This window comes from Armigeres subalbatus, chromosome 2 (assembly GCF_024139115.2).
Source record: "Armigeres subalbatus isolate Guangzhou_Male chromosome 2, GZ_Asu_2, whole genome shotgun sequence".
Taxonomy (NCBI): Eukaryota; Metazoa; Arthropoda; class Insecta; order Diptera; family Culicidae; genus Armigeres; species Armigeres subalbatus.
In genome coordinates this window covers 55,813,326-55,837,972 of record NC_085140.1, presented here as the reverse complement: position 1 = coordinate 55,837,972, position 24,647 = coordinate 55,813,326, and the positions used below count along the sequence as shown (strand labels likewise).

The 24,647-nt window shown below is 39.9% G+C and overlaps 1 protein-coding gene and 1 non-coding gene across 10 annotated transcripts in view; both read left to right on the top strand.

The window, feature by feature from the left end:
* LOC134208673 (uncharacterized) overlaps nucleotides 1-24,647 on the top strand; it is a 111,462-nt gene that overhangs the window by 61,206 nt on the left and 25,609 nt on the right. For all 9 annotated transcript variants that reach the window (XM_062684461.1, XM_062684462.1, XM_062684459.1 and 6 more), the window contains exons 3-5: nucleotides 10,831-11,200; nucleotides 11,367-11,765; nucleotides 12,160-12,375. In XM_062684461.1, coding sequence (XP_062540445.1) covers nucleotides 10,831-11,200; nucleotides 11,367-11,765; nucleotides 12,160-12,375 — 985 coding nt within the window. The remainder of the gene's footprint in view (nucleotides 1-10,830; nucleotides 11,201-11,366; nucleotides 11,766-12,159; nucleotides 12,376-24,647) is intronic.
* Nucleotides 9,363-9,434, top strand: Trnap-ugg (transfer RNA proline (anticodon UGG)). The gene has a single exon. It is a non-coding gene; the product is annotated as a tRNA-Pro (tRNA).

Genomic DNA, 24,647 nt, shown 5'->3' with positions numbered 1-24,647 from the left:
GATATTCGATCCGCCATTGGTAGCACCGCAACCGCTGCACTTGGCACGGTGCCCCCGGATCAGAGAAACGACTGGTATGACGGCGAATGTGAGCAGTTAGTGGAAGAGAAGAATGCAGCATGGGCGAGATTGCTGCAACACCGCACGAGGGCGAACGAGGCACGATATAAACAGACAAAACTCGATTTTCCGGAGGAAAAAGCGCCAGCAGGAAGATCGAGACCGTGAAGAGACGGAGCAACTGTACCGCGCTAATAACACACGAAAGTTCTATGAGAAGTTAAACCGTTCACGTAAGGGCCACGTGCCACAGCCTGATATGTGTAAGGACATAAACGGGAACCTTCTTAGGGTCATCCACAAATTATGTAAGGGAATAGGGGAGGGGGTTCCAAGTTTTTTTACATTTGCTTACGATGGAGCGAGGGGGGATTTGTTAAAATCTTACGTAAGATTAGAATATATATAAAAATTTAAATTAGGGGAACAGACGGCTTTGGCAGGTTTTGCTCTATTATTGGCAGGAGTTTTTTCGTCGAACGAAATTTGGCCACAATATTCTTTGATTTGCAAAGAATGTTTGAGCCAAATTTGAGCATAATCAGTCATAAAAAACCCTCCTGACAATAATAGAACAAAACCTGCCAAACCCGTCATTACCCCTATATAAAATTTAAATTCAAAAAATTGATTTTGCTCCACACCGCTCATCCGATTCTGTCCCAAATTCTGGATGTTTTCCGAAAACCAAAACCTTGAAAAAAAACCACGTGGTCATAAGGGGGGGAGGGGGGTCTGCCAAATGACCACGATAAACCACATGGGGAGGGGGTTGAAAATCTTCAAAAATATGACCACGTGGCCCCTAGTACGTTCTGCGTCTCAACAATTCGAAATATTGAATCCATTGCCTCACTGCTGGGTGGCGATCAGGTTATCTTTATCAGTCAGGACGACAAAGCTGAAGTCCCGATTGGACTCACAGCGGCACACAAACAGTCACCTCTACTTATGCACCTTGAGTACCATGACTGGGTAGTAGCCCCAAAACACAAACTTACACCTTCCGTCTACAGTGCGATTGTAATTAAACCACATGGACAAGGCTATCCAGAAGGACTCTACGGCACTACCCATAATTCCATTACCCATAATTTTACCCCGAAGGCCAGTACCCCGAACGCCACAACCCCGAATGAGTCACTACCCCGAATGCCATTACCCCTAATGGGACACTACCCCGAATGAGCCAGTACCCGGAATTAATAATTATTTCAAGTTTATACTTCATTTCAATGAAAAAAAAATGTTACTCAATAAAAGTTTATTCATAATTCCGAGCATAATTCATATTAATGAGCAATAATTGGAACTGCAACTGTTTCAATGCAGTATAGAACTAAGTATTCTCACTCTGTAATATCCCGTTCCACTTCGTATGGCACCCTGCAAGAGTCCTGAAAGGTAGGGGAAGATTATGCAGCACGTTCTCATGCACAATGCAGAGAGTTGGAGGCAATGGATCAATCAAGGTATCTCATTTTGCACTCACCGCATCAAAACAACGGCGGCACTGTATACACATATTTCTATTCGTGTTGTTTGGACAGAACATGTCTATGGTGGCTCGATCTGTTCGTTTCATAACGGCAGGTTTTGCTTTTTGATTTATCCATTGCGGTCCACGTCAGCATGACTGCAAGGGCAACAAGGTTGAAGTTGTTCCTTGGTCGAGCAACGCATTCTGTATGAAGCGTGGTCTAAATCTCAGAATCGACGAGTGGGTGAGTGAGCGAGTAAGAGTGAGCGAGTAAGAGTGAGTGAGTAAAATTTAATGAGTGAGTAAGAGTAAGTGAATGAGTAATAGAGAATGTATGGAGTGAATAAAAGTGAGTGAGTGAGAGTGAGTAAGCGAATAAAAGTGAGTGAGTGAGTAGGAGTGAGTGAGTGAGTAAGAGGTAGCGAGTGAGTAAGTGAGAAAAGTGAGTGCATGATTGAAATTGAGTGGAGTGGTATGAATGAGCGTAAGAGTAAGCCAGCAAGCAAGAGTGAGTGAGTGAGTAAGAGTGAGTGGGTAAGTAAGAATGAGTGAGTGAGTAAAAGAGAGAGAAAAGAAGAGAAGTAAAAGAAGAGAGAGAGAGGGGTGGGGGAGTTTTGTTTGTCTTCGGTAAGTTGTGTTGACTTTAACAAGGCGTCGTCTCTGTTCGGTATCTAACGGGCAGGCGCGTTACTTTAAAAAGCATTATTTCCTCTGTGTCCCTTATCTCGGTATAACCACGTTCATAAAGAAGGTATATTCTCATCTGTCTGCCTTATATCGGGCAAACGCGTTCATTTTAAGAATGCATTATTTCCTCTATGTGCATTATACCGAGCAAACGCGTCCATTTAAAAAAGGCATAATCTCCGCTGACTGCCTTATACCGGGCAAACCCGTTTGTTTAAAGAATGTATTATTTCATCTATGTGCCTCATTTAAAGAAGGCATCATCTCCTCTGTTCGCCTTATACCGGAAAAACGCATTCTATTGAAAGGCTCCTTTACTCCTCATCTCATTTCGTAGAATTAGTACTTTTCAAGATCATAATGACAGGAATGACAGTTACAGCTAATTAGAAGAAAAATCAAAACTGTTGGTTAAACAGAATATGTAATGCATTTATCTAAGTATCTATATATTTTTAATTTTTTTTAAAGATTGTCATTTTGCGATTCATTGATATCTGTTGGTGTTAAACATAATAATAGAATACTACATATTCGAAACGTTTTCGGGGTAATTGTCTTTCGGGGTAATAGATTTCGGGGTAGTATCCCATTCGGGGTGATGGTTTTCGGAGTACTGTCCCATTCGGGGTAGTGGCCTTCGGGGTAATGGCGTTCGGGGTACTGTCATTCGGGGTAGTGGGGTGGAGCCATCCAGAAGCCATGACTTATTCAGGGCCAACGTATATTGCTATTAGAAGCCTCAAGCATGCTGCTTCCAATGCCGCAACGCATTCGGATGATTTAGATACTTTGATGGATGTTGAAGCTTTTCAAAGTTTCATGAAAATTGAAGATGGATTTGTAAGACCAGTCATGTTATCTCTGCAACACTTTCTTCGGTATGACCTTGATGCATTGCTTGTGATGACCAATACGCCTGGAAGAAGCGCGTTCAATCGCGTAGAGCGGAAAATGGCGCCCCTCAGCTCCCAACTAGCTGGAGTGATCCTGACTGCAGATTCATATGGATCCCATCTTGATGAAAGAGGTAAAACCATAGATGGAGAACTCGAAAAGAAAACTTCACAGCAGCGGGTGAAGCATTGGGTCAACTATGGAGTGCATTGGTCATTGATGGATTCCCAGTTGTAGCCGAATATAAAGAACCAAGGAAAGCATGTGATCCTCCTAGCTTGCCAGATCATGAGTGGTACAAGGACCATGTACGCGAATCTCAATATGCCTTGCAAATCGTTAAATGTGAAAATACGGGATGCTGCAAGCCATTCCGAAGTAGCTATCTCCATGTTTTACCGAACAGGTTCCTTCCACCACCTTGCCCATTGAGACAATCTAGTGTGGGTATCATGGTACCAAGACCAGGTGATGTGTATTGGGTGTACCTATACCTGTTGATTCTGACATGGTTAATGTACCATACGACATGTACTGCCCTTCGCTTCGTAATGAAATCAAGCAAAGAACCTGTAAGACTTGTGGTTTGTATTTGGCATCGATGAAAGCTGCTGGTATACACAATACACACTAAATCGGTTCATGGATCTTCGTGCAACAAACAATCTGGTAAAGTTCGTCCCGTGCGAGTAGCAGCTCGCCGATGAAAAGAATTGCTGTGTGTGATCCGTGACGATTACACAGGAGCTGAAGATGTTGACTGGATGGATGAAGAGGATGTTGATACCGACAACGCAACTCAACGCAACAATCAATGGACGATTATTTTGCTGAGGTTCAAGCCGTCGAAGCCTGGGTAACAAATGAGTTCACAGCAGCTGATAATCATTTATGTTTGCTGAATCGTAAAAGCACATAAATTGATGGTTCTGCTGATTCGTTTGCGCCAAAATTGATTTATTATTTTTTTTATTCAACTTTCTTTTGTATTCAAAGTTTCAATAAAAACATGAACTGCTTTAAGAACATTTCACAAGCAACTTTGAATAATTTGAAGGAAAAAAAAAATGAAATCTTACTAAGATGTTAGGGAGGGGAGGGGGGTCTTTGAAAATCATATGATGCCTTACAAGGGAGGGAGGGGGGTACATAAAATGGCAAATAAACCCTTACGTAATTTGTGGATGACCCCTTACGAACGAGCGTGAGGTGATCCAAAGGTGGCGGCAGCACTACGAAGAACACCTGAATGGCGATGTGGCAGACGAAGATGGCGGTATGGTGATGGACCTGGGAGAACGCGCGCAGGACATAATTTTACCGGCTCCGGATCTCCAGGAAATCCAGGAGGAGATTGGCCGGCTGAAGAACAACAAAGCCCCTGGGGTTGACCAACTACCAGGAGAGCTATTTAAACACGGTAGTGAGGCACTGGCTAGAGCGCTGCACTGGGTCATTACCAAGATTTGGGAGGAGGAAGTTTTGCCACAGGAGTGGATGGAAGGTGTCGTGTGTCCCATCTACAATAAGGGCGAGAAGCTGGATTGTAGCAACTACCGCGCAATCACATTGCTGAACGCCGCCTACAAGGTACTCTCCCAAATTTTATGCCGTCGACTAGCACCAATTGCAAGGGAGTTCGTGGGGCAGTACCAGGCGGGTTTTATGGGCGAACGCTCCACCACAGACCAGGTGTTCGCCATTCGCCAGGTACTGCAGAAATGCCGCGAATCTATTCATCGACTTCAAAGCCGCATATGATACAATCGATCGGGACCAGCTATGGCAGCTAATGCACGAACACGGTTTTCCGGATAAACTGACACGGTTGATCAAAGCGACGATGGATCGGGTGATGTGCGTAGTTCGAGTTTCAGGGGCATTCTCGAGTCCCTTCGAAACCCGCAGAGGGTTACGGCAAGGTGATGGTCTTTCGTGTTTGCTATTCAACATCGCTTTGGAAGGGGTAATACGAAGAGCAGGGATTAACACGAGTGGTACAATTTTCAATAAGTCCGTCCAGCTATTTGGTTTCGCCGACGACATAGATATTACGGCACGTAACTTTGAGAAGATGGAGGAAGCCTACATCAGACTGAAGAGGGAAGCTAAGCGGATCGGACTAGTCATCAACACGTCGAAGACGAAGTACATGATAGGAAGAGGTTCAAGAGAAGACAATGTGAGCCACCCACCGCGAGTTTGCATCGGTGGTGACGAAATCGAGGTGGTAGAAGAATTTGTGTACTTGGGCTCACTGGTGACTGCCGAAAATGACACCAGCAGAGAAATTCGGAGACGCATAGTGGCTGGAAATCGTACGTACTTTGGACTCCGCAAGATCGAATAGAGTTCGCCGCCGTACCAAACTGACAATCTACAAAACGCTAATTAGACCGGTAGTCCTCTACGGACACGAGACCTGGACGATGCTCGTGGAGGACCAACGCGCACTTGGAGTTTTCGAAAGGAAAGTGCTGCGTACCATCTATGGTGGGGGTGCAGATGGCGGACGGTACGTGGAGGAGGCGAATGAACCACGAGTTGCATCAGCTGTTGGGAGAACCATCCATCGTTCACACCGCGAAAATCGGACGACTGCGATGGGCCGGGCACATAGCCAGAATGTCGGACAGTAACCCGGTGAAAATGGTTCTCGACAACGATCCGACGGGCACAAGAAGGCGAGGTGCGCAGCGGGCAAGGTGGATCGATCAGGTGGAAGATGACTTGCGGACCCTCCGTAGACTGCGTGGTTGGCGACGTGTAGCCATGGACCGAGCCGAATGGAGAAGACTCTTATATACCGCACAGGCCACTTCGGCCTTAGTCTGATTAAATAAATAATAAATGTTATTTGTAACACATATTGATATAATTGTGATAAAATTTTGTTATGACTAACTGGTCGGGTTTCTCATGCGTTATTAAATGAAATAAGAAAAACACATTAGTTAAGTCAAAATAGCACATTAGAAAAAAAATTCATTATGTTTATCATTTATCATTTATAAGCACTGCATTGAGCATGCAGCAACTTTCAAAAAAAAATCGATTCTTAAGTTTTTTTTTCAAGGGGGGACTATGTTTTGTTAATAACTCTGGAACGCAATGTCCGATCGGTCTAACTAGGCCACAATCTGCGTCGAATGCAACTTGTTGCGAGAAAATTGGATAATGCTAAGTACAAAAAAGTTTGTCTCACATTTTTTGTACACATACACACACATACAGACATCACCTCAATTCGTCGAGCTGAGTCGATTGGTATATAACACTATGGGTCTCCGAGCCTTCTATAAAAAGTTTTGTTTTGGAACGGTCTTAAAGCATTTCCGAACTTAGTATACAAGAAAGGCACAAATTTTGAAGTTTGGCATGTTGCGAGATGGAACAAAAATAAGCCTTGTTTTTCAATTTTTTTTGTTCGCCAGAGAAACGAGTTTTATCGAGAGTATCAAAAAAATGTTCATTAAAAAACCCAACTTAATTCACCGAGTGGTGATACTGCCTTTCTCGCATTTAACCAAGACACCAACCTTATATGGCGTTGATATGGTTCGATGTACCATTTTCTTTATAACTTTCAAACGCAACGGTCGATCGCTTTAAAATACAATAGTGATCTACTAGGCTTTGCCCTCTGACGAATGAAACTTGTTGCGAGAAAATCGGTTAAGATTTACTATATGAAAAGTTGTCTAATGATTTTTTTAGCTTTTGTGCACACACATACACACACATACATACGCACGGACAGACATTTGCTCAGCTCGTCGAGCTGAGTCGATTGGTATATAACACTATGGGTCTCCGAGGCTTCTATGAAAAGCTCGTTTTCGGAGTGAAATGATAGCCTTTCGGTACAACTTTGTTGTACGAGAAAGGCAAGAAGGTCCATATTTCCATCAGTGCAGTTGTTTTCCATAATTATGAAGTTAGATAAGTCGCATAACGGGTTTCGAAGTCGATTAATGAGTGACCACTGCTTTTGGAAGGGAGGTATCTCCAGAACTTTCCCAAATATATTCGGAATTTCGGCCTTTCCATTGTAAATGATGTTGGTTCAAAAAAGGAAAGAAGAAAATTTGTGATCGATTCCAGAAGACCGCCACATAATCAATTACATATTTTGGAATGTAACTTTTTCATTGAAAAAGTGATTGTGGACGTTCATCCGTACGGCTAAGTACGTATATCGTCGCCGTAAAACGTTAATTTTTTTTTTGTCTTTATTATCGAGACTTTCAGCCCGAGGCTGGCTCGTCTCGTAACTTTAAATTTATTAGAGTTGATTTAGTTGTTCAAATTAGAGAGAAAGTGTGAAAGTGTTCCTTTCTATTGAAAGTTACTTTCTATCAAAGTGCACCCTTTGATGGAATGATGACGAAAGTGACAAGAAAGAAAAATACTTACAATTTGTATGTATTTTCATTTTTGCCAGAGCTTGTTGTTGTATTCGGTGATGTAGCAACTACCGGATTTTTCATCTATCTTGATACATATAAGTAAAACATTGAAACACACTAGAAGACACCATTAGCAACAGTGTTGTCCATTTTTGGAGCGTTTTAATATATATTAATTAAGGAGCTGACATATCTCTAGATTTTTCCCCATTTTTCCAGACTCAATCACTAACGAAGAAAAATTTGGGTTTATGACCCATAGTGCGATGAGCGGTCAACTAATTTCAAATGCGGTACCCAAGTTTTGTGGAGAACTTTTTTTTGTGCTGTCTCCCAGCCGGAAGTTAATTCGACCACAGCCAGAAAAAAAGTGCGACGTTTTCCATCACTTATTGCGATAGTAGCTTTGGGAATTTCTGATGAATCAGTAGTTCCGATTGTAGTTTGTTTTTCATTTCCACGTTCATTTTCGCGGTTTGATCGGTAAAATGGGTTCCACTGCGAATTGTGGCTTTGTGGTTCGGATGGACATTGATTTTTTTTCAATGGAATACAATGATCCTATTTGTAACATTTTTTGCATAGTTTGTTCTTGATTAGAGCATTGCTTAATTGAATCTAACTTTGGTTTGTATATATATATATATATATATATATATATATATATATATATATATATATATATATATATATATATATAATAGCAATAGCTATAGCTAATTGTAACTTTTACATCATTCGATTTCGTGTAATTGACTCGAAGATTTGTGAATTTATTTAAAATTTAAAACACAGAATCGTGATTCAAGAAACTATTTTGGGCTATGTCACGAAATCGCAAATATAAGCAAGTATAAAAATAATATAAAAATTTGAATCTATGTTTCTTCAATATTAATGGCAAAAGAAATGATTTTGATTGGATTTTGTTCTATTTTTTTAGAATTGTGTAGGGGAACGGTTCGGCACTTCATCCCATAGCTCCTATTTTCATCCCATCAAAAACAAAGCAATGAAAAGGAATTTGGTTTGTTGATTATTTTTGTGATTTTTTTCACCAGTGAGCCCGCGTGTTAGCAAAAAGAAGCGACAAGATTGGTGCTGTATTTCTTTGTTTTGCGATGAGATGAATATATGTACATTGAGATGGAAAACGGAACATAAATTTGGGTTTATATGAACTGTTCGTCATAATGACTACATGCATTGACTATGTTATAATAAATGCTATCTGTTTCTCTTTCTTATATGTTTATTCATAGTCATCAAATCCAAGCATGAGTGAATGAATTTTGCATGCCCCATTCGAAGGTCCGAAGGTCAGCTAAATTGTCGCAATAAAATCCATGCTTGCAACCAGCTAAATATCACAACAGCTGTTCGTTACTGCAAAGCATGCGAACAAGCCCAACTTAAGCTTATGTCTCTCATTCGACCATGGATGGTTAGTTTCGAATTTCGGACCCGGCTTGTTGTTCGCTGGCAATATGTCGTTTCAGGCTCGAGAGGGGACCTGAACTTAAAATAGCTTGTAAATCTACTTTATCGTCCAAGCCAACGGTGGTGGTTGGTTTCTTTTAGCAAACACACCGGCTGTTGAGCCAATCGATGCATAACTGTGAGACCCTCTCTGAGTAATTGCAGTCTATTTGGGGGCACGCGGCAGCGCTGACGCTGCTGTAACTTTCACTTTCGTGTGTCTTGCTTTGGGTCATTCGTAGCACTACGCAATGCAGACTGGAGCGATGTTGTGGTCTGTTACACATTTCGATGTGATCGTTTTTATGCTTTGATTTTTGAAATATAAACTACTTTTGCATATTGTGAGCGGCTCAATGGTCTAGGGGTATGATTCTCGCTTTGGGTGCGAGAGGTCCCGGGTTCAAATCCCGGTTGAGCCCGATAAATTATTTTATTGAAGAACTATATATACCAACAACCTCTAAAACATTGCATATTTCATTAGAATGAAACAGATTAATATTTACAGAATAAATAGCCTTATGGGTAACAAGAATGGGTCACGGCATGGTCTTTATCATCTTTATTTATGGCCATCAACAATAAGCTCGCCCCACATGGAGATCATTCTCTTTTCTCTTGATATCGCTTTGTAATGACATGAAAAAAAGTGACAAAACAAACTGCATTTTTTTATATAGACACAATTTATATAGTCGTCAATCAAATAATGTCATTTAGCTGAAAATTTTCTGAATGTAAATGTTTTGAAATGATTCTAAATTCAAGTCAATTTTACAAGACTCTCACTACTAATACACTTGTTTTTTTATTCATCGCGTAGCATATTCATATGTATAATTGTTAATTCCGTCTCGATAAACTCGTATTAAATACAGATATTATTTTATGATTATTCTTGAGTAGCAAGAGAGAAAATTTTGAAGTTTTAAGTTTGATTAGTAATCTTTAAAACAAATATGAACTTTTAGTTGGCGTTGAAATAGTAGTTTGTGCAACTAGTTGCAAAAAGATGATTTTTTCAGCACGAGTTGTACGTTTATCCAACGAGGCTTGCCGAGTTGGATAAATACAACGAGTGCTGAAAAAATCGAGTTTTGCAACGAGTTGCACACGCTATTTTTTGCAATGACGAAAAATAGGCTTCAATATGATAAATTCGTACCAAAATGGTACAATTTAGATGATCAATCTTGCCAAAATATCATGGTGCTGCAGGAAACAAACATATTGCATATTATCGTGCCACATTGTATGCTCAATAGACCATGAAGCGATAGAAAAACCTGCCTTTGAAGAATTCGATGTCATGCCCATCAAATTATTTAATTTATTATGTGACACGGAGAATACACTATTTGAACACTCACCCAAGCTAATTGAGCAAAATGTGGTCATGTAACTACTGTTCTAATGATGGTTTTTCATTAAAGCACCCAAATGAGTGCTATAATGGATTTTATGCAACCCATTTGAGTTGCATAATGTTCATTAAAGCACCCATTTCATTGGTATGGAAAAGTAGGCCGTTTCATCACTCAAAGACGAACTATAAACCAGGTATTATGATCAGGAATTGCAAAAATATAATTTTGGCATTTGAAGCGTTTTTCGATGGTTTAAAAACAGTAAATGTGTTTTTAAACTGACCGCAAAGAATTGATTAATGAAAAAAAAATATCTTATTGATTAGCGAAGCGAACATTGCTTCTTGGGAAAAAAAAATCCACTTGATTCTAATTCCAAAAACGGTAAAGCCATCGAGCACTAATCCGATATCTTTCTTTTGGATTCCATTCTCGCTTCTTTTTCCAGACGGTTACATAATAGGCAATTACCTGCACGCATCGGAACAGGACATCCGGGACTTTTTCTGGACCGGCTCGGGCGATGGGCCCTCGGCAGTTAATCCCTTCGACCGGTTTCCAATCAGTGAGGATGCAATCATCAAAACGGCCACCGTTGTGGCCACGGTGTACATCGACCGGAGCAACAACGGGAACGGGGCCGGAGATGAGTTGTGCATCTTCGATTGTCCTCCGGACAGTGGCCAAACGATTGATAACGTTACCCCCACCGACAGGAGATTCTGGCTGATGACGGTCATCGGAGGGCTGTTTGGCAAGAAGGATTACCCGGAGCTGGAAGGAAAACTAGCCAAACTGTACCGGGTGGCGTTTACGAGGTAGGTTGCCGTTCGTGCCGTTTTTGCCGTCATAAGAGAAAGAAAATTCTATTCTCTTCGAAAAGAATTGCCGGATTAGTGCAGCATAATCCGACTAGGAAGGGCGGCTTCACTCCGGGGAAGAACAAGAGAGACAATTTCCTGACTAACAGTTTCCAATTTCCAGACAACAGGCATTACATCTCGGTATCAACAACAACACTCTTCACATGCAATCGTCACCACCGCAGAGAGCGAATCGAATGCGGAGGAGCATTCCATCGTCGGATAGTCCCCACGAGCTTAGGACCAGTGATCGGGGAGGCAAACCCGTGGCAAACATGGCAATGGTCGTGGGAGCATCAAGTGGCAAACGTAAGCCGCTCGAAGGTAGGAATGTCCTTGTGAATGAGCGGGTCCACAAGTACGAACGGTATCGAAGAAGACGTAGGAAAAAGGTGCACAAACGAGATACGGATGATGGATCTGGCGATGGAGATGGGGACGGACATCATCCGGTGGTGGTTGTGTCCGAAAGAGGTCATGCGGCAGCAGCCCAGGAGGATCTGATGCAGCAGTTACAACAGTGAGTTTGAATGGTTTTTATCATTATTTTTTTTATTTGTTCGACTGTTTTGCTACCGCTGACAAATGAATGCCTCATAATAAAGTAAAAATACTTATAAAAAGATACAAGGCAATTTTTTTTTGTAAAGAAGTTTCGTTGGTAAAAATAACGCCCTAAGTGCTCAATTAGTTAACGCTTCCAATAATTATCAACAGCTATGATCAATTAAAAGAATCTATTCTACATGAACTAAATATTTCCATCGCATTTGTTTTTTGTTAACGTCTGCTTTTATAAAAAATTCTGACCCCGTATAATTTGTACAATTTCCTCGCTCAATGAAGAAAAAAAAATTCAAACCAACTTCAAACAATTGTCATTGTGATCGACCATCGTGCGTTCCATTTTACAGGGTTCCTGTCATCGGTGATGAATCGCCAGCACCACTGGCGCGTAATTATGACAAGGAGGCGTACTCGAGTCCTAGTGAAGCCGGCGGCAGCAGCAGCAGCACCAGTGGCAATAATAAGCGACAAGTACGTATTTTGATACACAATACCACCCACTTGCGGGAGGGCGACAGCGACGAGGACCTATCGACAGATGCTATCGATTCAGCCAGATCAAAGTGAGTACTTATTGAGGGTTTGAAGTTTTTTTTGTTCATGATTTGTTCGATCATTTTTTTTTTTGAGTGGTCGGCTAAAGTTACAGTCGGTGAATAGACCTTGTTGATGGAATCAACCAGTGTAATTTGTTTCATGATGACATAATTTGTTTAAAGGCAAATTGTCTACTCCGCTTTTTACTTATAATTCGAAATTCACCCCAATCTGACTATACAATAATAAAGAAAGTTTTTTTTTGCGAACAATTGACTTGCTTTTTTGCCAAACCTTCCTAATACTGTACATCGCAAATATCAATATTTTGCATAAAACGAAAACAATAAGTTTTTAGAATACGATCCCGGGATGATTTTTCTAATTTGGCCCCTCTAGTCTGTGGGGAACGTGTACTGAAGGTGTAATGTATTTGCATCTCAATTTGTCAACCTTCTTTCGAGTCTTTTCGAAATTTTAAGGAGAATTCATGGAGGAATATTTGAAAGAAATTTTGGGAGAGTTTCTAGAAGAATTTCTGGGGATATTGTTTAGGATATCGATGCTAATTCCTGGAAAATTCCTCGAAAATCATGAAGGGATTTTTGGATGATTTTTTGTAGAAATTTAAGAGTAAGTACCCGCAAAAATTTTGAGAATTCCGGTTTGATAAGAAAATTATTTTGAGCTTTTTAGTGGAATTTCTTCACTTGTCATAAGACGAGTTTATACAATCCCATTGAATTCCACCACTTAATTGTATCTTGACAGATACGTCGACTCGTCGAGTCAAGTACAAGACACTGAAGACGGCCTTACTGTTGAGGTCGAAATACGTATCTGTCAAGATACAATTAAGTGGTGGAATTCAATGGGATTGTATAAACTCGTCTTATGACAAGTGAATTCCGGCATGTTATTCCGGGGGAATTCCTTCAATTATTTCCAGAGGAATTTCAAAGGGAATTTTTAGAGGTAGCTCCAAAAGAATTTTAACGAAATTTTCGGAAGAATATCTGGAGAAATAGCCAGATGAATTAGTAAACGAATTTCTCAAGGAATTTCCGGGACAATTCCCTAAGAAAAAAATTATGAACAATTTTTCAGTACAGTTCTTGGAGCAATTTTCGGAAGAATTTCCGGGGCGTGAGAGGAAGATGCCTATTGATGGCTTCTACGTAAGTTTCTGAAAAAATTCAAAGGGAATCTCTGGATAACCTCGAAGAAATTGATGAAGAGATGTTGGTGGAATTTCTCGAGTAATTTCAGAGAGAAGGCCGGAAGGCCAGGCGGAGTTTACATGGGAATTCCTGAATGATTTTCTGGTGGAAGTTATGCTAAGCCTATTTAAAGGAGGGTTCTGAGCCTCTTGAAAGGAGTACTGAGAGCCTCTTGAAAGAATACTTCCAGGCTCCTGAGCCACTTGAAAGAAGGCTTCGAGCCTCTTGAAAGGAGGCTTCGAGCCTTTGAAAGGAGGCTTCTGAGGCCTCTTGAAAGGAGGCTTGAGCCTCTTGAAAGGAGGCTCTGAGCCTCTTGAAGGAGGCTTGAGCCTCTTGAAAGGAGGCTTCCGAGCCTCTTGAAAGGAGGCTTCAGAGTCGGACTCTTGAAACGAGGCTTCTAAGCCTTTTGAAAGGAGGCTGAGCCTCTTGAAAGGAGGCTTCTGAGCCTCTTGAAAGGAGGCTCTGAGCCTCTTGAAAGGAGGCCTGAGCCTCTTGAAAGGAGGCTTCTGAGCCTCTTGAAAGGAGGCTTGAGCCTCTTGAAGGAGGCTTCTGAGCCTCTTGAAAGGAGGCTTCTGGAGCCTCTTGAAAGGAGGCTTCTGAGCCTCTTGAAGGAGGCTCTGAGCCTCTTGAAGAGTCTCTGAGCCTCTTGAAAGGAGGCTTGAGCCTCTTGAAAGGAGGCTTCTGAGCCACTTGAAAGGAGGCTTCTGAGCCACTTGAAGGAGGCTTCCTGAGCCTCTTGAAAGCAGGCCATCGAGCCTCCAGAAAGGACGCTCCCGAGCCCCTTGAAAGCAGGCTTCCTAGCCTCTTGAAAGAAGGCTTCTGAGCCTCTTGAAAGGAGGCTCTCGAGGCCTTTGAAAGGAGGCTTGAGCCTCTTGAAAGGAGGCTTCTGAGCCTCTTGAAAGGAGGCTTCGAGCCTCTTGAAAGGAGGCTTCTGAGCCTCTTGAAAGGAGGCTTCTGAGCCTCTTGAAAGGAGGCTTCCTGAGCCTCTTGAAAGGAGGCTTCCGAGCCTCTTGAAAGGAGGCTTGAGCCTCTTGAAAGGAGGCTTGAGCCTCTTGAAAGGAGGCTTCTGAGCCTCTTGAAAGGAGGCCTGAGCCTCTTGAAAGGAGGCTTCTGAGCCTCTTGAAGGAGGCTTGAGCCTCTTGAAAGGAGGCTTCTGAGCCTCTTGAAAGGAGGCCTGAGCCTCTTGAAAGGAGGCTTGAGCCACTTGAAAGGAGGCTTCTGAGCCTCTTGAAAGCAGGCTGAGCCTCTTGAAAGCAGGCTTCCTAGCCTCTTGAAAGGATTCTTCCGAGCCTATAGAAAGGAGACTTCCGAGCCTATAGAAAGGAGGCTTCCCAGCCTCTTGAAAGGAGGCTTCCCAGCCTCTTGAAAGGAGGCTTCCGAGCCTCTTGAAAGGAGGCTTCCGAGCCGCTCAAGAGGAAGTTTCCGAGCCACTTGATAGGAGGCTTACGAGCCTCTTGAAAGGAGACTTCCGAGCCTCTTAAAAGAAGGCTTCCAAGTCTCGTGAAGGGAGGCTTCCGAGCCTCTTAAAGGGACCCTCTTGAAAGTAGGTTTCCGAGCTAACAGAAGGCTTGCGAGCGTCTTGAAAATGGGTTTTTAAACCTCTTGAAATGTTTCTTCCGAGCCTGTAGAATGAAGGTTTCCGAGTCTCCTGAAAGGAGGTCTCCGAGCATCTAGAAAGAAGACTTCCAAGCCTCTTGAAATAATTATTCTAAACTTCTTGAAGGGAGGCTTCCAAAAAATATATATTTTTTGTATACATTCTATCGAGGTAAAATGTATGTACAATCGAGGGTACGTACTATCAAGATATGCCTGTAGTTGAAAGTCTCGAAAGGAAACACGAGATTTCTTTTGACAATGTCAAGTTCACTGTACCACTACCAATGAACGATTGAGCTACGATTGTTCGAGTACACGATTTACCGCCTCAAATGAATGATGATCTTCTTCTTCTTCATTGGCATTACATCCCCCACTGGGACATTGCCGCCTCGCAGCTTAGTGTTCATTAAGCACTTCCACAGTTATTAACCGCGAGGTTTCTAAGCCAAGTTACCATTTCTGCATTCGTATATCATGAGGCTAGCACGATGATACTTTTATGCCCAGGGAAGTCGAGACAATTTCCAAGCCGAAAATTATCTAGACCGGCACCGGGAATCGAACCCAGCCACCCTCAGCATGGTCTTGCTTTGTAGCCGCGCATCTTACCGCACGGCTAAGGAGGGCCCCAAATGATGATGGATGATGATATTCTGTCAATCAATAGTGAGGTTTGGGACACACCACCACAGCTGTTAGGAATACCTAGCGGAGTCAGGAAATTGCGTATCCGACTAACTAGCACTATCCCGTTTTACATTGTCATGACTGAACATTCAACTTTGGTCACCTAAAAAATAAAAAAAGGCTCGTACAGAAGACAAGTTCACTGTGGTGCAAAATGTGCTGAAGCGATACAGATAACTGGTAACCACAGCAGTGTCAACGTGAAGATGCGACGACCAGCTCCTGGATATGCGAATGTATTGCAAGGTTCTACAAATATTCCGAATCCTCCAAACCTCAGCGGAAACGGACTGGATTGAGCCTAGAATGGTTAATCTAATCGCTTTGAGCAGAAAACTCGATAAGAGTATCGGAAATGCTATCATTACTACCAAGTGGTAGTGATTGTTTGGATAAGACGACAGTAGACAATACATCTAATTTAGATGCTTCAAACCATTTTGACGCACTGATACAGGACACAAGGTATAACTCTGACAACTCAATGAAGTCGGCTTCAAATAATGCTAACAGAAAAAAGAAAGGAAAGAAAGTACAATAAGTCAATACCAATGCAATGGTGACTAACAGTGATACTAATAGGCTAATTTCATACACTGTTGCTAGCACCAATATGAACTACATATCTAATACTAACAAAATTAACTCGCTTCGAATGAATGTAGATTAGGGTGCCAATGGAAATCGACTTTTCGTATTTCAAAAACGGGTAATGCTCAAAAGTTTCATCTCCTCGAAAAAAGTCCCTATGCAAAATTTCAGCTCAATTGAGCTTCGCTTAGTGTTTGACCAAAGCGGTCAAAGTTTGGCTATTTTGAAACACGAAAATTTCCCAAGGAGGGGGGGGGGTACAGGAAAAATCCGATGTTTTTTTATGCCAAATGTCTTAGAAATGTATGAAACGTCTGGATCTGATGTAATCTAAAAAAAAATGACTTATTGGGACTTTTTGGAAATTTTTGGAATTTTTTTTTTATGCCAAATGTCTCAAAAATGCATGAAACGTCGAGATCTGGTGTGGTGTTATCCCGAAAAAAGAATTATTTTTTGGGACTGTTTGGGAGATCTGGTGCTGACTCGACGTTTCATGCATTTGTATATGAAACAAAAAAAATCCAAGTCCCAAAAAGTAAATTTTTCGCAATTTTTTTTTCGAGATAACAACAGATCTTGACGTTTCATGCATTTTTGAGACATTTGGCATAAAAAAAATTGTTTGCTTTCGAATTTTTTTTGAGATACAGATCTCGAAGAACTTAACGAAGTCCGGTTGAGCTGAAATTTAGCATAAGGACTTTTTTCGAAAAGATGAAATTTTTGAACACTACCTGTTTTTGAAATTCGATGGTCAAATTTATCCCATACATTCCATTGGCACCCTAATGTAGATGTAGGTAATACTTTTTCAAGAGGTAAAAAACGAAAACTTGGATTCAATGGTTTTGATGGTTTGATGATGTACAATATCGATCACGCAAAAAGTGGAACAGCTATAGCTTTGAAGGCACACTTTCAATATAGCGATAATGAACAAAGTTTAGATTCAAGGCTTATAAAATTAAAGCTTAGTAATGACGTCATTATGTTCCTTCGGATTCTGTGAACAATTTTTTAACCAGACTCAGGGTTCGGATTTCTCCCTCACTCACGCGACATGTTATCCCTCTTCCCATGTTTCGCGAAAATCAAATGCTGCTTACTTTACTTCTCCGAACTGATTGCATACGACGATGCGCCACGATAAGAAGTAGGATTAATACAGCATTTTTTCTATTTGCTTTCAATTGGTTCGTATGGTGGTGTGGTTTGGGTTCGAATCCCGCCGCGGACTTACATTTTTGTGAGTATGCTTTTAAAACTTATCTGGAGAAGTGGCGAGGTGGAGAATTTGGATGCCCAAAAGTAAATTATCCGGCAAGCCGGCGCTCGCGAGTTTATCGCCCGTCTTTCTATCCGGATAAAATATTGTGTGAGAACACTTGCTCAAAGGAGAATATGGAAAAATTGCACTCCGCTGTTTGGATCAATCCTCGGTTTTTATTCATATGAGTGAGAATTCCGAAGCCTGCCCAGACTGTTCCATTTTATTTTAATTTTTTTCGAATATTTCCAACTAAGAAAAAAAAACCAACTCTGGGCCTTTGGGCCTATCGGAAGTGGACCTAGTTGGGTCAATAAAATCCAACTCTGAAGTGAGATGGTCGATGGTAAGAGTCGTTATCGGATCTAGTCGGATCAAAAACTCTGTGGTCGGAATCCCCATCGGACCTATTCAGATCAAGAAAAATCCAAAGCCGGTAGATGGTTTGAAGGAATATTACTAGACTTCATTGCGTTTAAAATAATCCAACTTTGGCATGAGTCGATGGAAGGAACCACAATCACACAGTTACCCGTCCTTGGAATGGGTTATTAGATTCATAGAAATCTAGCTATGGAATGAGAAGATCGATAATCGGAATTCCTTTTGGCCTAGTCGAATCAAGAAAAACCCGACTTTTTAGCGGGTTGGTTGATGATCGAAATCAACATCGGACCTCTTTGGATTAAGGAGGCACAACTGATCTCTGGAAATAGTTGGGTCAATGAAATTCATCCGAAATGAAATTTTAGATCACTTCAAAAATTTCCTAATAAAACAAACAAACTTATCATGAATCAGAGATGAGTCAGCCTAGGTCTGTTAGTCGCTGTAGTAAACTTTTCCTGGTATCAGTTATTAGAGCAAAATGATCCTTTAGAATTTGATTAACCGGCTGATCATTGGGTTGTAGTCCCTAAAAAAATCTACTGAGAAAAGCTGAGTTATCCCAAACCAAATTGAGGGTAAATCAAGACAAAATTTTCAAAACGACTTATCTGCTTTTGTAAACAAAGATTCAAACAACGATTTGACGAATCTGATAGCTCTCCCACGCAAACTAACACCATCAATAGGTATGTGAAGGCTTCCGCTACCTGTTGATGGTGTTGGTTTGCGTGGGAGAGCTATCAGATTCGTCAAATCGTCGTTTGAATCTTTGTTTACAAAAGCAGATAAGTTGTTTTGAAAATCTTGTCTTGAAATGCTCTTCACTGCTGCATTATATTACGGTTCCGGAGGTTCCTGGATAATAGTGGCAAAAATGGAACTAATTCGATCACGCATATGGGTATCAAACTTCAATATATTCAAATAACAATTTGAAGATGATACTTTTGGATTTTTTGTAATAAACTGCCCCTTGTAACCGCTTTTGGAAGTCCCCGAGAGACCAGAATAGATGTTAAAACTTCAAAGTTCAATACATATGACATGTAGATGTGGAAATAATGAAATATTTTTGTTTACTATACATTACTCAAAATATCTCTTCCATAGATCTCTGGACTAAACATATTTCTTATTTCTTCGGCCCTTTCATATACAATTGTCTTCTTTTCATAGGGTGATTCCTGGATTTGGCGCCCACCAAAGGCTGGCGCTACGACGCTCTTTACCGTATTTTGGAAAACCATTCGGGAGAGGAGTATGGAATTATAATTCATTGATTTTGGGCGGTGAGCAAAATCGTACAGAGTTTCAACGCAAATAGCATATAGGGTAACACAAAGAAGATGTTATCAATACTGGTTAGTATGGTGGATAGCATACGCGAGGCCTAAGATTACATCTTTTTATGAAGTGGAAGTCAAAATTAATTTATATTGATTTTAAAAGTAATATGGAATTCTGGTAACTTTGCATTGCGCAAAGCCTACGGCGATTATCTGACGGATATTCGGACGATCGCATAATAGGAAAAATGTTGAAACTTCAGCGAGATTTTAGTACATTTATTTCTAGAATCAATGAAGTATATTTTAGCAGCAAACCAATATCGTTTTTCAATTCAGCAAAAAAAGAAAGAGTTTAAAACAGAGATAAAAATGTTAGAAATTGGTGAAAGACAAGGATGTAAGAGGATCTTCAGTTAGCCTTGCGAGCAAAGGCGTAGAATTGCCAATCTGGAGATGGCGAGTCCGATTCGGACCGGTCTAGAATGTTTTCGGGTGTTTGTTTTACTAAGGGTATGCGATAACACATTTTTTCCTGACGAAACGAAACGAAACGAAATTAGAAATGCAACTGTTGGATCGGAACGAAACGAAACGAAATTCAAATTTTCTTCCGAAACTTCGAAACGAAACGAAATTTAATTTTTTTTCCGCGAAATTTTTATTAAATAGTTTTTTAGCATTATATAAATAATGCAAAAAAAAGAAGAAAAAAAATTCGCGGAGAAAATAATTTTGTTTAATATTTTTTGAGTCAAGGTCGTAGATTTTTTTTCTCTAAAATAAAATGTTGAAGCGACAACATTAAAAAATTCGGAAAATTATTTGTTTTGGTGTATGAATGCGTCATTTTATCCAAAATTTTCCAAAATGGTATTTTCAACAGATCTAAGCAGTTGATTGCAATACAAAACTCGACTTTTTCAAAAAATTTACTAAGGTCTGTTGGAAATATTAATTTTTAAATTTAAAGTATTTTTTTTTACGTTGTGAGTTTTTTATGATGAGGGGCATTTTTCATCCATCACTTTTTTTATGGAGTTAGCCTTGGAAGATAAACGAAAATCGTGACTGCTAGATGAAAACCTTTTTTTGTTCCATGACTTTTTCACAAATTCTTTGGTGACTCTAGCAACACTTTCAAGCTATCTGCATATAGGAATTAGCTTACAGTGGCTAAACGTCCCAGATTATGTGGAACAGTTTACTTGCTTCGCATTTCCTGGTGCCCCGGAAACGTTCCGAATTCCATGATGAATCTGTAAAGCCGTTATTTTTGCAGCTCAGCAAAATAAAGAACAAATGTCCGTAAAAAATACGGTTATTTGCTGATTTTAGCAATAAAATGAAAGCTAGGCAGAGTCGTAGTGTGGACTTCCAGCGCCCTTGGCGAATTGTTTATTGGGCGCCCCTCTTCTACTAAGAGAAATAAAATACGTAAATTTTACGTTTGGAGAACAATTTGAATATCAATACCTAAAAAATGTTTAATGGTTTAAACATACTTCAAATAGCATTCAATATTCAGAGATGTATTGGAAGCAGATACCTGAAATCCACAAAGAAGGATTGAATAAAATACCCTTAAATTATTTGAAATTTTGTTGTACTTTTTTACGCAAATAATGTAAGGAAACTTACAGAGTCGGGTTAGAATCTCATAATAAGGATCTAAATCCCTGAAGAATGTAATGAAATATACACCGACATGTCGAAAATAGACGTAACAACGTTTCAATTGCTTCATGAGACTGAAAGAGACGATAATAGTCATACATCTATATAACAGTCGGAAGCATCCCATTAAAAAGATAAACATTTAGATATTTAGACAGATATCGCGACGAAGGGGTCGAGGGGAGGAAGTTCAAAATCAATCATTTTTGCGTGATGCACTAAATGAATACTTCCTTTATGGTTTTTGCAAGCATCTGTAATCTGTGTTCGGAAATGAGATTGCCAGAATTGCTATCGGAACTAGTCGAATTATGAAGAAAAGTTACACTAAAGTGGATTGGTTGAAGGCCGGAATCGCCATCTGGAGTAAGCCCTTGGATGGTTTTTAGATGCCACTGGACCTAGTTGGGTCAATGAAATAAGGTAGGTTTATCGGTGTTCGGAGTTGGTTGGAATCACTATTAGACCTCTTCGATCAAGTGGGTTGGATGGTGGATGAAATCAACATCGGATCTATTCAGATAAAGGAAAATCCTATTCTGGATTGGGGCTGTTGGTGGTCTCGAGGCTCTTATACACATAGTTTGGTCAATAGAATCCAACTCTGAAACAATTTAGTCGAGGGCCGGAAACGCCATCGGAAGCAGGAGGATGAAGGAAAATATCCAACTCTTAATTTGATTAACATTAAAAAAGAAGAAAATTCTCCTACCAACAATTCTAACAAAGCAAATATTTAGGAGTTATCGATATTCCTCGATACAGCCGCCGATATAACTCAATGTCATTCAGACTACATGGAGTTTTTCTAAATTAAACAAGCAAATTGATATCAAATCGCAAAACCAAACCACTACCACTACAAACCTAGGAGCAAAAGGACCCTTCGAAATTCGGCTTATCGCTTGTTTATGAATGTATTCCTTTGAAGGAACCTACAGGGAAAAACTGAATCATTTCTTCACTAATCATTCCTCAATGCTGAAATATTACGGTCCCGGAGTACTCTCGATGGCCGTAATAGTGCCCAAAAACTTTGCCAATCGCAATGTGGGTATCAAACATAGGGTGACCATATGAAATTTTTCGAAAGGAGGACAATTCACCCGAATTGAGCGAAAAAGGAGGACATTTGGTTGAAAAAGGAGGACACTAAAAACATCAAACGATTTTTATTTTTCTATTATAATTAAGAATGTTGTATTTGTAAATTTTTTGCACACTAAACTCTATTGGAAGAAGTTTTTGTAAGTCGAAGCAAATAGGGTTACTGCTCCTGGACTTCATCTCATAGCTCCGATATTGGTCTCACGAAAAACAAAGCAATGAAAAGGTATTTTGTTTGTTTATTATTTTTGTGATTTTTTTCAGCAGTGAGCATGCATGTTAGCAAAAAGAAGCGACGAAATTGATGCGGAATTTCTTTGTTTCGCGATGAGATGAATATATGTACAGTGAGATGGAAAACGGAACAGTTCCCCTACAACATCTTTTTCTATTTTATTAACATAACAGACTACTTTAAAAGTTCCAGATAGAACATATCAGACTCTTATTATAGGCTACATATAGCACTTCCCCGGTAGACGATAATAGCTGTCAGTACAGTAATGTGATATTGATAACAAAACATGATATGAACTCGTTTGAAATAAGAGTAAAAATAACAAGCGAAAATAACAAAAAATTGCACCGATATCATGAAAATATCAGGTTTTGCCATTAACAAGAACTTATAAATATCTTGAGCAATTAGTTTGTTCTTGGTAATAGCAAAACCTGATATTTTCATGATATTTCGGTGCAAATTTTTATTATTTTTGCTTGTTATTTTTACTCTTATTACAAACAAGTTATTATCATGTTTTGTTATCAATATCACGGCTTCTACCCGGATTTCTAATTATAAACTACCAGCAATATCTTTTTAATGGAAATATTTTACCTTCAACTAATTTTAAAATCACTGCCCATGATTTCATAGTTGACGTATCAACCGTTCGAATTTTCAGCGAGTTTGATTTAATACGCGTTTACTAAAGTAATTCGATCGGTGCAACATCCATACGTTGCTTGTTCCAGACCTCATGTAAGTGCTTACGGGTTGAAATGTTTTAAAAGTGCGATGTTTGTCCCTAAATTATTAGAAATACGTATGAAAGTGCAATGGTTGTTACGTCAACTATGAGATCATGGACAGATCAGTAGTGAACAAATGTTGAATATTATTATTCTGGCATTTTCAGCGATATTCCACAGAATACCAACATGAATCTTTGTTTACAATTGTGAATACTTTATTGCAAAAATAAATAACTGACCGAACATTAGTTTCTATTGGGACCGAATACAAGATGCTTAATTGCCCAGCGATTTTTTTTTTCTTATATCGAATTTGAGAATCCCAATTGATAGGGTAAATGATGTATCTTGGACAAGCGCAGGACATTCATTAGAAAATATATCGAGATTGAATAGTATAAAACAATTGAAAACCACTAGGTTCATCCAAATACATAACCTATGATTAGTCTTGTGTCTCCATTGCCCAATTTTTGAGTAAATTACGTTTACTAGGTGTAAACTGTGATATACAGCGAACTGAAATATTTTCTTTTTGGACATCAAATATATAATTTCGACATGGAAAATGCATATATTTTGGACAGAGCCTCCTAATTTAAAAATGGCCACCTACAGATCTCAATGGTATGACTTACCTACACGTATCCACATTCATTTGAATGCATTTATTTGCTTAACTGACATAGATTAAACCAGAAATTAACATTGTTTTGCAATCTTATCGATATCATTGAAAACAGCCTGAAAGTTGGCAATTCTCGGGTACTTATTCAAAAGGACGTATGTGATTTCGTAAACAAAGATTCAAACGTCGATTTGTCCAATCTGATGGCACTCCCACGCAAACCAATACCACCAACAGGTAGCCGAAGGCTTCCCCTACCGGTCTGTGGTGTTGGTTTGCGTGGGAGTGCTATCAGATCGGACAAATTGACGTTTGAATCTTTGTTTACAAAATCACATACGTCCTTTTGAATAAGTACCCGAGAATTAATGGTTCATCCATGTACTGTACATGGGGTGACCAATAAATGTCTGATGCATAAAAACATAACTTCATTTTGGTCACTCCTTTTTCATCCGTCTCAAGTTCATGTTAAGCGATTGGAATATGTTAGTATCTCAATTACAATCAAACTTTGGCCGCAGGACCTCAAGATTGCCGTTTGAACCAATTTAAACGTGTTTCAGGTGCATGTTACGAAGAGTCCTATAATGCATGTTCTCCTGCATACTGGCGTCCAGCAGGCACTTTGGTAGAAAGCTTTACATTTTAGATAATTTTAAAGATAAATAATAGTTGATTTGGGAATTCTCATCAGAAGCCGCTAGAGTTGAGGTAAAAGTATGCAATGATCATACTTTCGATAAAAAATTTCCTACACGTTATCTAATATTGATCGAAAGAAGCTCAGGCTTGTCCAAAATATGTACATGTCCAAAATATATCATTTACCCTACGATTAGAATGATACCGTTAACTGTATGAC